Source organism: Rhinolophus hipposideros (assembly GCF_964194185.1).
Source record: "Rhinolophus hipposideros genome assembly, chromosome: 19".
NCBI lineage: Eukaryota > Metazoa > Chordata > Mammalia > Chiroptera > Rhinolophidae > Rhinolophus > Rhinolophus hipposideros.
The window spans coordinates 44,385,700-44,399,604 of record NC_138065.1 but is presented as its reverse complement, the minus strand read 5'-3'; the positions used below and the strand labels follow the sequence as shown (position 1 = coordinate 44,399,604).

The 13,905-nt window shown below is 37.8% G+C and overlaps 1 protein-coding gene across 1 annotated transcript in view; it reads left to right on the top strand.

The window, feature by feature from the left end:
* Positions 1–13,905, top strand: part of SOAT1 (sterol O-acyltransferase 1) — a 57,262-nt gene that overhangs the window by 27,213 nt on the left and 16,144 nt on the right. Inside the window, exon 3 of the mRNA XM_081026516.1 lies at positions 2,483–2,541. Within this exon, the coding sequence (XP_080882642.1) occupies positions 2,483–2,541 (59 nt within the window). The remainder of the gene's footprint in view (positions 1–2,482; positions 2,542–13,905) is intronic.

Here is a 13,905-nt window from a genome sequence, read left to right as displayed (position 1 = left end):
GCAAAATATGCAGTTGTTGATACTGAAATAAAAATACTCAAGGAAATTATTACCAAGGAGAATAGATGAGAAAATATAAATTCTCGTGAAAAATATACTACTAAAACGATCCAAAGTTACATCCTCATAGCTTTTTGCAAAGACAAAGACAGCAAACTAGTTGTAGTCTTCTGCTTCATGTTTCAGCATTCCTTCTGTTCTGTTTTATTCATTTATCTGTGCAGAAGGTCTGTACACATATAATGCTCGACATCAGGGGTCATTAGTGAAATGCAAATCAAAACCACAATGAAATATCACTTCCCCCTTACTAGGATGGCTATAATAAAAAACACATAAAGTTGACTAAGATACATGAATTAATGACTTGAATCTTTTTACATGACTTAAAAAAATGGATTTTAAAGATATTAAAATGTGTTTATGAGAGTTTGTTGCTTTGTCTGATATTTATTGGTTCCCATATAGTATAATAGATAACGTGACCTTTCATCTGAAAAGGTAAAATGAGGAAATATACTATCAGATTATAAAATTCTTTTTTTCTGGAAAAAGATACTATAGTATTTGAAAATGTGCTTTGAAAACTATATAAAAATGAAAGAGGTACCATGTCAAGATTACTATGTTTGCATTAAACTTAGATGAATTCCAATAAAACTGTAACTCAAAGACAAATCTAACCTTAACAAGAAATTGCAATAGCTAAAGACTATTTTAGCAAGCAAAATGAGCAGTGTAAGCAGTTGTTAATGGGCACCAAGTTTAACAGGGTGGGCATTACCTTATGCATTAGCACTTAATTTTTCAGTTATATTAAAAATGTTGCTGAAGGTGTAAATGTTTTGCCAGAGAAAAACTTTAAAATTTTTAAATAAATACATCAAAAGCTAAAATCTAGCTAAGATATTATGTGTGAAGACAAAAATTTATTTATGAATAAAGGAAAACTGCATTCAAAATGAACCATACCCATATTTTACTAAAAGGGAAGATACTAATTAATTCAACTGCTTACTTAAATTTTAATTGTACCATGATTCAGTGTGAAAATACGGAATTGTCTATAAATCTGTGAGAGTAATAAATCACCGTATATATGCTCGTGCAATGCATATGGGAGTCACACAGAGCAACAAATTCTCGTAAATATTTTAATATCTAAAATCTAATTTTTTAAGTCATGAAAAAAGATCCTCAAGTCATTAATGATTCATATCTCAATTAGTCGACTTTATGTGTTTTTAATTATAGCCAGGAATCCTAGTGAGTGGGAAAGTGGTATTTAATTGTGCTTTTGATTTGCATTTCCCTGATGACCGGTGATGTTGAACATCTTTTCATGTAGTATTGGCCATTTGTATATCTTTCTTGGAAAAATGTTTGTTCGGAAACTGTTCCACGTGCAAGCCTGTGTGCCCGATGCTTCGAAAGGCCAAAACTCAAAACATCAGGGTGTGAAATAAAGACAGGTTTATTGGTTGAGAAGATGCCAACTGAAAAGATGGGGAGACCTAATGGTGCCTCAAATCCACGTTAAGAGAATTCAGAATTCAGACTTCTGTTATGTCAAGGGAAGGGAGACCGGGTAGGGCCAGAAGGTGGAATACAAGGAAAAGTGGGAAATCTCCACATCTCTTTCTTTCCAGGTGGTTCTTGATATTCTTGACCTCCCCTCCATCTGCGTCCACTCGTCAGAGTTCTGTCCTGAGATTCCTGTAAATCTCTGATAAACAGGCATTGCTTCGTGCATCTTTTCCCATCTATTCAGGAGGCTGTTTTACAGAATTCCTCTAGTCAATTAGCATACCTACAAAAAGAACTATTTACCTGAAGGCCCTGGGAGAAATACAGGCTTGGATTTATGGTAAGAGTCAGATGGGAGAGAAGCAAAAGCATTCCACCCCGTTACAATACTTTGCCTGTATTTAAATTGGATTGTTTGTCTTTTAATTATTGATTTGTAAGAGTTCTTTATATATTCTGGATACAAGTTCCTGATCAGATTTGCAATTTTTTTCCCCAATTCTGTGGCTTGTCTTTTTACTTTCTTGATGGTGTCATGTCTTTTGCAGCAAAAGAAGTTTTTTGTTTTCAATTTTAATGAAGTTCAGTTTATCTACTTGTTAAATGTTGCTTGTGTGTTTTAGTAGTCACAGTTGCAGGATCTAATCTAGACAATCTAGTTTCCCGTACGGTCAGAATTGGATCTTACAGCACCATGTGGTTAATATAGTTGTAATTACTGTGTGCACATACGAGTATAATAGTTTTGTTTTTCCTACTTAGGATTCTTATGTATAAATTTCCTTCCATTTATCTTCCTCATGCTTCATATTTAGGAGCTGCCATGTTTCGTGGTTGTACCTTAGTTTACATAGTCACTCTTTTTTGCCCGTTTGTTTTTCGGCTTCATTATTTAAATAGTGCTTGTAGGTAGCTGTATCCATCAAGTTAAAAGTTACATTTTCTTTTCCCTTAGGTCGGGTAGACATAAAACAGTTGATAGCAAAGAAGATACAGTTGACGGCAGAGGCAGAGGTAAGTAACTCTCTCTTCCAGAAACAAAAATGTACAGCTTTAGGGTAAGAGTTTTGTTTAGTAACACTCTTAATGCTAGATTGCTTAAAGAAGTATTTATCTTTCTTCTCAGTTGACATAATCCAGCTGTGAAAATAAGGTTTGCCACCTTGTCATCCTACGTAAGAACCAGGCCGCCCTTTTCTCTTCCCCCCCCACCTTTCACTTTCATTTTCTGACATTTACCATGAAAACGTGGTTTCAGAGAACCCTGATCCAGTTGAAGTCTACATGAATGTCTGTGCAAGTGCTTTGTGAAAGTATCTATCAGGGTTCACAGTAAATAATAGGTTTCCGGTAAACGTTGACTCTGAGTCCAGTAGTTTCCCTGTATGGGCTGTAGAAGAAAGAAACAGGAGCTCCAACAACAAGGTGGAGCCATTTCAAGCCGGGCAAACGGTTCTACCCATCAGAATGCAGCAGTGCCCTCAGGAAATTCTGGAGGACAAAGAACAGTCTTTTTGAATTCACAATCTAATATTGTGTGTGCCTGAATGTATCTTGACTTCAAATCCAATGCAGCCTCCCTTTTTCCTAAATGAGATTACTTCCCAAATTTATTGGCCGTGAATATATGAATATCCAATAATATAGATGAAATGACCCTGCTTTTATTTAGTTTCGTGTGCATGCATGCACATAGGCATTTATACAAAATAACAAGTTTAGATATTTTTGTATTCGTATTTGAATGGGGTTCCTGAACCCAGTTCCAACATGGGGGCATGGGTTCCCTCCACTCCAGCAAGCAAATCTTGGATGCAGGCAACGGTATTTAAAAATTCAGTTCGATTCTAATACTACATACCTGGAGATATAATCAGATTTCACAGGTAAAGGGCTCAGTCTCACAAGACTGCCCTCCCCTTTAGAAGCAAGCCCAGGTTACCTGTGCTTCTGACCATCTGGCTACACATTGGAGGGAAGTTCCATCAACCCCTTCCAACTCAGAATGCTAATCGCAAGTCTAGTTTGTCACCTGAACTTCTGACCCACTGTCCGTAAATCAGATTCCCACAACCCCCTCCTTCGTTCCGATTAATTTGCCAGAATAGCTCACAGAACTCAGGAAAATCTGTTTACTCATTAGATTACCAATTTATTATTACAAAGGATACAAATCAACCGCCAGATAAAGAGACAGATACATCGGTCAGTGTCCTGAACAAAGGTTTCTATCCTTAGGGAGCTTGGGGCCTGGCAGGTAGAAGCATTCTGGTTCTGTAACGTGGAAGACCAACAATTTGGCTTCCTAGGTTTTTATGGGGGTGGGGGTGGGGGTTGGGACTTACTGTTCCAAACCTCTAATGCATGGTTGTTTCTCCTGGCAGCCACCCTTGGGTGTGGTCCAAAAGTCACCTCATGAACATAACAAAAGACAGCTTTATCACCTGGAACATAGAGGAGGTTCCACGGGTTTTGGGAGCTGTGAGCCAGGAACTGTGAATGAAGACCAAATGTCTTACAAATCACAACTCATAAAACAGTACATGCAAGATTATTTACACTCATTTTGGTATTTGTGTCTTTGGAATGATCAGAGCTAGTTTTCTAGTTTATCTTCCAATCCTGGGGCTTATCATTTTCACTTTGATCTCATTTGTTGGAGATACAGCCTTTTTTGAGTCCTGGGATGATGCTGTCACTAGACATTTTAGTACACGTATCTTAGTACAAGTATCTATTTGCTTGACATGAAAGATTCCTCCCAAATTTATTCTGTTGATATGTTGGTGGTTTCTACGATGTGACAGCTTATTGTATTGCTTTATAAGCTGGTATTCAAAAGGTATATTTACTATGCTTGAAACTGAGTCTGGATTCCTAGTCAATTGTGTAACCAAACAGGAAGAGAGTTTGTGTGTGACCCCCTTCCCACGCACAGCAGTGTCAGACGCTGAACACTGAGTTTTGCGGTAGAGAAGTTAGAGTCGCTTTATTTGTAGAGTGCTAATAAGCAAGGAGAATGGGAAGCTGTATTGCTTAAAACCCGACCTCCCCAATGTCTTACAATCAGAGGGTTGTAAGTGATGGAGGATATTTTCTTTGTGCCGGGATCCTGTCTCGTGAAACCAACGAATGGAAGCACGGACCAAGGAGAGGCGAGGAGTTGTAAAAGTAAAAGAGGATAGTTTATTAAAAGTAACGAGTAAAGAGTCGCAGCTCTCAGAATGAGAGGGGGTCCCAACTGGGGTGCCCAGTGACTGAGGCAAAAGTTCTTACTTTTATACTTTCTCTTGCCTACTTGGAGAAGGGGGCTGACTCCTTCTAATGAAACATGTCTATCAAGTTTGTCCCATTTGCCCACCCTAAAGGGATTAACGAACCCGTCCTGATCTATCAGATCGTAAAGGGATTAATAAACCCATCCCTGTCTATCAGATCTGCTCTTATGTCCGGCCAAAAGGGATTTATGAGATAATTTATTAACCTCAAGGTGCATTCTCATATTTTCGTCCTGGAGTGAAGGAGACATTTCAGAACCTGGAGTTTCAGGAGATGGCTGCCTTTGTTTATTTCGCCAGGGACCTCCCTGACTACCTTACAACATGCTAACTAACCTGGCTCATAAGGAGTTAGGGGGAACAGGTATGCTGCAAGTGCTGACTGGGCAAGTTTTCACTGGAGGACCTTGGAACTTGGCCATTTATGGTAAGGGGCTTCAGCACTGGATCTTCCTGGACAGCGGACTCTTTGCGTCTGAAAGTGTTCCACGTTCAAGTTCCAGCCATGTCCTGTCCTTTGGTTCTGGGGGAGGGGCGAGACTTTGGTTCCTGGTGCAGCTTGAGGACAGAGGTGGCACGTTCAGTGCCGCCTCTGTAAAGTAACTCAAGGATTGTATTATTCCCTGATCTGCTTTAAAGCAGCAGAACCAGTTTTAAGCTGGTTGGTGTGATTTGTGTGCTGTTTCAGTCGTGTGTTGCATTGTATTCTTCCTGATTTCCTTAGGTTACCAATGTAAGCCTGTAAAACTAGAATGATCAAGGTCAGTTCTGGTGGATGTCTTTTCCAATTAGTGATTTGTTGATCCATTATAAGTGTTTAAAGACTTGATTATTAGGTAATTTTCATTGTCTGAGGAGTAATTTACAATTTTGTCTAAGAAAAGAAAAATATTTAACATACAGGTACATGTGCTGTTTTTAAGGGCCCATTCTTGAAGGTTTAGTGATTAAAATAAAAATAAGGAAATTTGGTTCTTATGGCTTATTAGATTATTTCCGACTTATTCCTCTATAGACAAGTTGGACGCCTGGTTTTATTTTCCATTCCTTTTCAAGTTCCCCTTCTATTTCTCTTTTGCTCCTTCTCCCCTTCCCAGCAAAAGCACAAAGCCCTTATTGTGTTCATTTGTGCAGGAAGTTTCAAATAGGTGAAAGGGCAGTCCATCTCTACTACCACTGCTATTTACTTTAAAAATCTAAAGTGGGAGGGGAACTTTTTTTTTAATGCAGAATCACAGATCTGAAGAGGAAAAGGGCTTGTGCAGTGGGAAGGAAAGGTGGGGGGAGAAAAAAGCAGAGGGGGATGGAGGGAATGTTTCAAGTATTTAAGTGGAAACTTTGTTTTTAAAGAGAATTTTCTACTTACCTGCTTTATGTAGTAATCAGTGAATAAAATTATTGTTTCGTTTGGTCTGTTAGGATGTGAAAGAGGGAGAAAGAAATGAATGAAGTAAGGGGAAAGAGGCTGAGGGACAGGTAGACATTGGTTTAGCTGGTATGATTTCTTACTCTGTATGATGCAAGTAGTAGGAAGGTTGCAGTGTTAGCTTTAGCTAGACTTGTACTAAGGGAGGGGCATGGCTTGAGCAGAGGTATGGAGGTCGGAAACTTATACTGTGTCTTGGAAATGACACTTGATCTGCATGATAGGAAAGAAAAAGAGTTGGAAAACTAGGGCTAAGTTGTAAAGGGTTTTTTCCTCTACCTTCATGCCCTTGTTCATGAAACTCTTACTGCTTGAAATTTTCCTAACTTCCTACCTTTACCAGTCAGAATACTGTATATCTTTCAAATTCTAGCACAAATACTGCCACTTCTACAGTTTCTTAACTACCCCAACTTGAAGTGATGTCCTCCCTACTTCCTACTTCTGAGTGCTTGGTTTATACCCTTAGTACATGTATTTATTATGCAGTGCTTTGTTCTGAATGAATCACCAAAATCTTTTTGGAGAACTTTTATAGGTATTTGATGTAGGAATATTTTAATTGGCGATTTTATATCTAGTGAGATTGAACATCTTGCAGTGTTTATTAACTGGAACGGTTTTGAGGGAGCTGTATTGAGAATGCTTGGTACCTGACAACCTTCTTCACACCTTTAATATGAGATCTTCTATGTATCTAAATCTTGATATCAAAGTTGAGGATAACTTATAGAGTTTGGGAGATGATGAGACCAGAAAGGAAGTGATTGTAATGTTTTAGTATTTTAGACTGAGTAAACAGAGGAGCAGGGAGGAGATGGGAACTATATTTAGAAGGCCTATTATGGGCTAGGTGGCTTATATACATAATCTTATTTACTTAAGTTATTGGTTGACATGTGAAATGACTATCGAAATGATAGGTATGTGAATATTGTTTGGAGCCATGAAATTTACTTCTTTTTTTCTCTGGTGGGTTTTTAGAAGTAATTTTTAAAACAAATGAAAATCAGGAAATCTTTCTGGTCATTTGTAATTTGGTGTCATGCTCCAACCCACTTGTCATTCATCTTCATTGGAATCGTCCCCTTATCTTTAAAGTGAGAACCCTGGACGAGCTGTCTCCAATATCTCCTTCAGCTCTAGCAGTCTGTGTCGTAACTGTGTAGGCAGTTGAAATTTTTGTTCTTAATTCACTATTTCCTGTTGTAAAGCGAATCGGTAGTCTGTAGATCTTATTGGGCAACTCTTTCAACTCCACAGAACTAGAGTTGTCAGATAAAATACAGTATGCCTAGTTAAATTTGAATTTCAGATAAACAACAAATGGTTTTTTAGGCATCATGCAATATTCAAGACATGCTTAGACTAAAAAAGTTATTTATTGTTTATCAAATTCAAATTTAACTGGTGTCCTATATTTTTATTTGCTAAATCTGGCAACCTACAAAGAATTCTGTGAAAATTTACATACATAGATAGAGGAGTTCATATTAAGGAAACTTTTGAAAGGCTGTCAAGTACTGAGCAAGCTCGTTAGTCTGAAGGGATGAGAAATGAGAGGTTATGACATTAATGGGTTGAAATTAGTGGGTTGAACTGATTGACTCTTTAAGGTCACTTCTAGATCTAAATGCTGTCATAAAAAAGTTTTAAGGACTTAATTAAAAGAAAATATCTGGTGCTGTGGGGTCATACAACATTGTGTAACACTGAGCCATGACCTTGTGAAATCCTTGGAATTGTGTTGCAACAAGACGTAAAAGACCTTCGGACAGTCCAAGGAGATACAAATGATTAGGTCCCTACCGCCTTAATAGAGAAATTAGCTTTGTTTTAACATTATGTTAGTTTTTTTTTTTTCTTTCGGTTGCAAATAACAGAAACCTACTTTGGCTCATTTAAACATAAAAGGAAATATTTGAAAGATATTCATGTATTTCATAGAATCATGGGAGAGGTGGAACACTCAAGCTTTGGAAAGGGAAAGGATGTCAGCAGCAAGAGTTCAAATGTTTCTGAATTTTTCAATTTTAATGAGGTTTCAGTTGCTCTTTCTAAGCTCAGAGCTTCAGATTTCTGAGAGAGAGAATTGGATTTTGGTGAGAAGGACAGGGCCTTGTGGGTACAGCCCTCGCTTGGACATGGATGGCTGTCTTCACCTCTGAGGACATACCCATTTCCGGAGAAAAGTGAATATGTTCAGGAAAGGGAGTATCTTTATTATCAGTATTTGAAGGACTTTTATTAATGGACACAATTTTATAGAGGAAATGGTAGATATAATGTGAAAATTTAACGGATGAAAAATTACTTCTTAGTTCTACTTCTTAAAAATACAAATTTGTCACAACACGTTTTGTTTGCTTCTTACAGCATTTCAAGTGTTGTTTTTCACATCAATACCTTATGCTATTTATTGCCCAACCATTAAATGAAATGAGCAAACTGTAATGAGTAAGACGCAGATGGTATGTCTTCATATGAGTACTTCTCTTTGTGGTTTGTCACCCGTTCAAGTAACTTCTTCTAAAAAAGTTTTTGGGTAGTGTCAGTCTATTTGATTTATTGGCAGTCTGCTGGAGAGATGTCTTAAGTATTTTCTGCCCAGAAATTCTTTGATTATTATATAAGTTGAGCTTAAATGTGCTGTAATAGTAACACAAAATAAACACACATCACTGTGGCTGAAACAAAATACAAGTGTATTTCCCTGTCAAGTTAAATCATCTAGAGGTGGGAGGTCCAGAGCTGGTGTGGTGAGTCGTCCTCAGGGAACCTGGTTTCTCCTACCTCCCTGCCTCACCATTCGTAGGTTGTAATCCTTCTCATTGTCCAAATAGCTCCAACCATTTCAGCTGAGGTCTGAGGAGCAGAATTGATGTAGGGAGAGAAATAGGCACCAGCCACCTTTTAAGGCGGTTTTCTGGCGGTTTTGTCTAACCAATTCTGCTTATATCTTATTGGCAAGAATTTAGTCGCATGGGCTCACCAGATGCAAAGGGAGACGGGGAAATTTCTTTGTTCTGGGCCATCATGTGCTCAGATATCAGGGATTCTAAGGAAGTAGGAAGTGGGTGAGGATGCTAGGTTGACAACTAACAGTTTCGCCTACAACTGTCCATTTTACTTTTCCTGCTTCTGAGCCGGTCAGCTCTTTTGGTTATGTTAACTGTGATCGTTCCCCTTATACCTTTCCTCATTTTACCTAACCATGTAGATGTATCAGTCGGTTTATTGTTCTTTATGATTTTATCACTTACCAAATACAGAAAGGTACCTTCTGAATTGCCCTCTTAGGAATTGTAAGTAATTTAGTTCCTATGCATACCTGCTTGTTCCTTTGTCAGGCACTATGTTAGGTGCTGGGATTCAGAAGAAGTTTATCTTTGAAAGCTGTACAGTGGTATCAGTGTAGGTTGGTATTTGTGATAGATAAGAAATCACATTCTTGTAGAGCTATTGATTGTACAGCTGATCGTTATCTCTATTTTACAGTTAATGTGAATCCAAAACATCAAAACTAGTCAAATGGTAATATTCTGCATGTCGCTGATTGAGGAATGCTTTGTTGTCTAACATTTTCATATCTCCGAAAATAAGAAAGCACTGTGTAGTAAGTACTATGTTGTATAGTTCACTTGGCAGCTTTTTTCTTTCGTAGTGCAAAACAAAAATTAGTGGTCTCTTAGATGAGATAAAATCTTCAAAAAAATATGCCCAAGATTTGTTAAGATTTTTGTTTTAATGTGGTGCTACCATATAGTCGTAGGATTGCTTTAAGAATAGGTGAAATATATTTTCTTACATAAAGTAGTTATTATAGAAGTAGTATGGGCTCGTTGCAGAAAATTTAAAAGAAATTCTTTTAAAAGAAATTCTTCTCAGGAAAGTATAAAAAGGAAACAGTCACCAACCATATATGCCTCCCATGTGGAGGTGACATTTTGGTTTACCTCCTCCCAATAATTTGTTTTCCTTCTGTCACTCACAGATCCAGGCCGACACATACAGGCATGTGTCAGATACGTCATCAAAATCAGCATCAATTTATATGTCCAATTTGTGCATTTTTCTTAACATTATTTTATGGAGGTGTTTTTTTATGATAAAATATTCTTTGAAAATGTGATTTAAAAATAATTCCATGATAGTCATTTGTATACAAATGTATACTTCTCCAGCTGTATGTATCATTTGTATACATTGTACACATTCACATACGTATTACTTAACAAATAATATTTGTTAACTACTAGAAATAACGATTTTCTGGTTTCTAGTATTTGACAATGGCTAATAAAGAAGTGAAGGAGGTGCGTAAAGATGATAGACAATATAATACACCATTTGGATAGCTAAGGGAGCTACGTAAGTAGAGTAAGATAAATACCTGTGTTTTGGCTCATTAGACTGATAAAAATGTGATATGATAAACATTGTAGTCTAACTTAAATTGGGAGACAGCCCAGGATGAATTTTATTTTAAATAAAAAGGGATTATAACTCATAGTTCTAATTTCAGTAGTTGCTGGTTTATCTTGAACCTTTGGTTTCCTGTATTAAGGATTCTGCAATAGTTATGCTCAAGACTTACTGCCAAACAAGTTTTCTTTCTTTCTTTTTTTTTTTTTAATATTAGGAGGGGTATATTACAATGCACTACTTAGGGCTATAAACGTCTTCCACATTCACCCTTTCAAATGCAATATTTGCAACAGAACTCAGCTGAATAACACCTTACTTTATAGTAGTAACCTGCCATTTTCAGGCTGTCTGTACATCATTGGCTTTTTGGAGTTTTGCTGTTTTGGCTTATGGTGCTAATTATATAGAAAGTATTTCAGATAAAGGACAGTGAAAAGCAGTATAATGAGAACTCTGAGGTCACAGACCAGCGTTCTGATCCTGGTTGTACAAGTTCTGTGACCTTAGGCATGTCATATCACTTGACTTATTCAAGCCTAGATCTCTCATACGTAAAATGGGAATTATTGCCTACTTCAAAGATTGTTTTAAGACAAGAAACAGTATGTAAAAGCCTCTAAGAGAGTATCTAGCATATAAGAGTCATTCGGTAAATAATAGCCACTGCCAGCAATAACAACAATAATGATTTTTAGTACTACCTTTCTTTTCATAGCTTCTAGAAAGAAATCAGGGCTGCTGTGTAATAGACACTGCATAGAGCCAGCGGTGGTAGGAGTAAGCGTTTCAGTGCCAGGGGTTGGTTTCAAAAGCTATTTGGAAATATATTTAACACCTGTATAGTCTTTCCAGTTGCTTTGCAGAGACTGGATGTACACTGGGTAACAACAAGGCATGGTGTTTAAAGTCAGGTTAGGGACGCAGACAATAAGTCATCCCAAAATAGAAATACATAGAATTTTAAATTGTTTTAGGTGCCATGGAGGACAAGAATAAGATGCCATAATTTTAGTGTGATTGTTAGGGGGAGACCTCTCTTGAGGAGACAATTTAGTTTAAGACCCAAACACTGTATTACCTGTTCTATTGTATTACTTGTTTTGCCCTAAAAGGTCAGGTTTCTGGTTCCATGCCACTGTGCAAAGCCAGGTAGTGAATCAGAGAAACAAAGTAATTCATGGACTAGCAATATGACCAGAGCCAGAGTATAATTTTCTGTACTCTGTATCCAGAGTATACATTTTTACTGTGCAGTTTCTTTTTTCTCAGCCTACTTTTTAATTTTTTCATGCCTCTGTGCCTTTGAAAGGGTTATTTTACCTATCCTTAAATGACCCTGCTCTTTTCTTATTTTAAGATTCAGTCCAAAGTAACCTCTGCTTGAAGGCCGTTTCAGAAGCGTTTTCTTTCCAAAATGCAGATCGGAACATGTTTATCAACCTTGTGCTTAAAACATCATTGGCTTCCAGGTGCCCTTAGGATAAAATAAAAGCTCTTAAAATGACTTACAGCTTCTCCGAGATCTAGTCCCTGGTCCCTGTTTGTTTCTCTCGCTTCATGTCTGATCCCTCATGTGTGCCTTTACTTTGTGTTCCAGCCAGGGCTCTGCTTCAGTGGTTCCCGTTCTCGTAATCTTAGAGGTTGTGTACTTTGGCTGCTTGTTTTAAAAATAAGGTTTCTTTGAGCTCTGAAATACAGTGATTCTGTTTCATAGATCATCTAAGCACCTGCTTTTCTAGTTTCTAGTTAATTGCCTACCGTTTTCCTTCCATTGTGTGCTTCTGTCCATCTGTCATCATGCTGGGAGAGCCATAGCCCATGGGCTGGGTGTAATGAACATTGATAGAGATGGATGGGGAAGAGAAGCAAATTAGAAAGCCTGTAACTTTCAACCTCCTTTTCAGGTTACTGGTATCGGACATTACTCAGATTTATTGTGATCATGTTTTGAAGTTCTGACTAAGGCCAGTTTCATGTTATTGAAGAAGACAGTTTTTCTATATTCCTCTTACAAAGGGAATGGCAGTAATAAGCAGTCACTCTTTATTTTCCTCAGTACTTGGATACATGGAAGGAGGCCTGGGGAATGTAACTGTGTCCACGGCAGAGATTTTCTTCCCAGAAGCAGCCGCTTCTATCAACTTGAATTCCTCAGAGAAAGAGGAAAGGGCTTTAAGAAATCAACATTAGGCACTTAGTTAGTAGAATGCTGTGTATAGGAAGGTGGTGCATTTCAATTGTTACTTTTGATAGTAATGGCACTAAATAGTAGAATTGGTTTAAATTGCAGTTTTTACTGTACATTGTCACATTTGTTTCTTCATAAGTTAGCTCTGACTTCAGTGGGGAGCAGTGGGAGTTACAAATATCTGTGTCCACTACTGGGCTGTGCTTTTCTGCAGGTTTGTTTGTTTGTTTGTCTTTGTTTGGGCTTTTAAAAAACTTAAGTTCACACAATAGTTTAGCAAGTTTGATGTTACTCGTCTCAATTTGGCGAGAAAGGAACTGCTCAGAAAAGTGACAGATTGCCTGAGGCCACATATGGGTGGTGGGGGTAGAACTAGAACTCAGGTCTGCCAGAATGGTAGCTCATATTTCTTCCACTACTTTATTATCAGCACTGAAGACACCTTTTCTCTTAGTATTATACTTGCTCAAGTGTGGATTCCCATACTACTCATGTAAATTTTATTGTGGGGGCGGGGAGAAGAAAAATACATGAATTAATCACATTAAAATAAGGGCCTTTTTTTAGCTCAGCATACCCAAGAAGTGTTCTGCGTTGTCTGAGGTCAGAGGTTGGAATCACTGGTAGGAGACGGGGATTGTGAAAGAAAGTAATAAGGAGACTTAACACCTACTACCACCTTACAAACCAGCCCTCACACTATTGAGATAAGCCTGTGGTTTTTATTCTTTTACTTTCTTCTTTCTTCATTTTCCTATCACTCCAAACTCTTCTTTCTTTGTGGTAGTCACTATACCATTAATAATTTATGTCCTTGCTCATTGATAGAGGGTGAGCTCAGTAAGAGCAAGGTTGTGTGTATCATTCACCACCATAGGTGTTTAGTAATAGAAATACTTCTTGGTATCCAAATCTGTGTGGTTCCTGAGATCACATAGCAGGTTGGGATAACTAGGGACCCCCTTATGTATGGGATGACGGGAAAAGAAGAAAAGGTAGGAGTTCTGGAGTATGGGGAAAAGGGAATAGGAAGAAGGGGAAAGGAAAAGGAGGGTGCA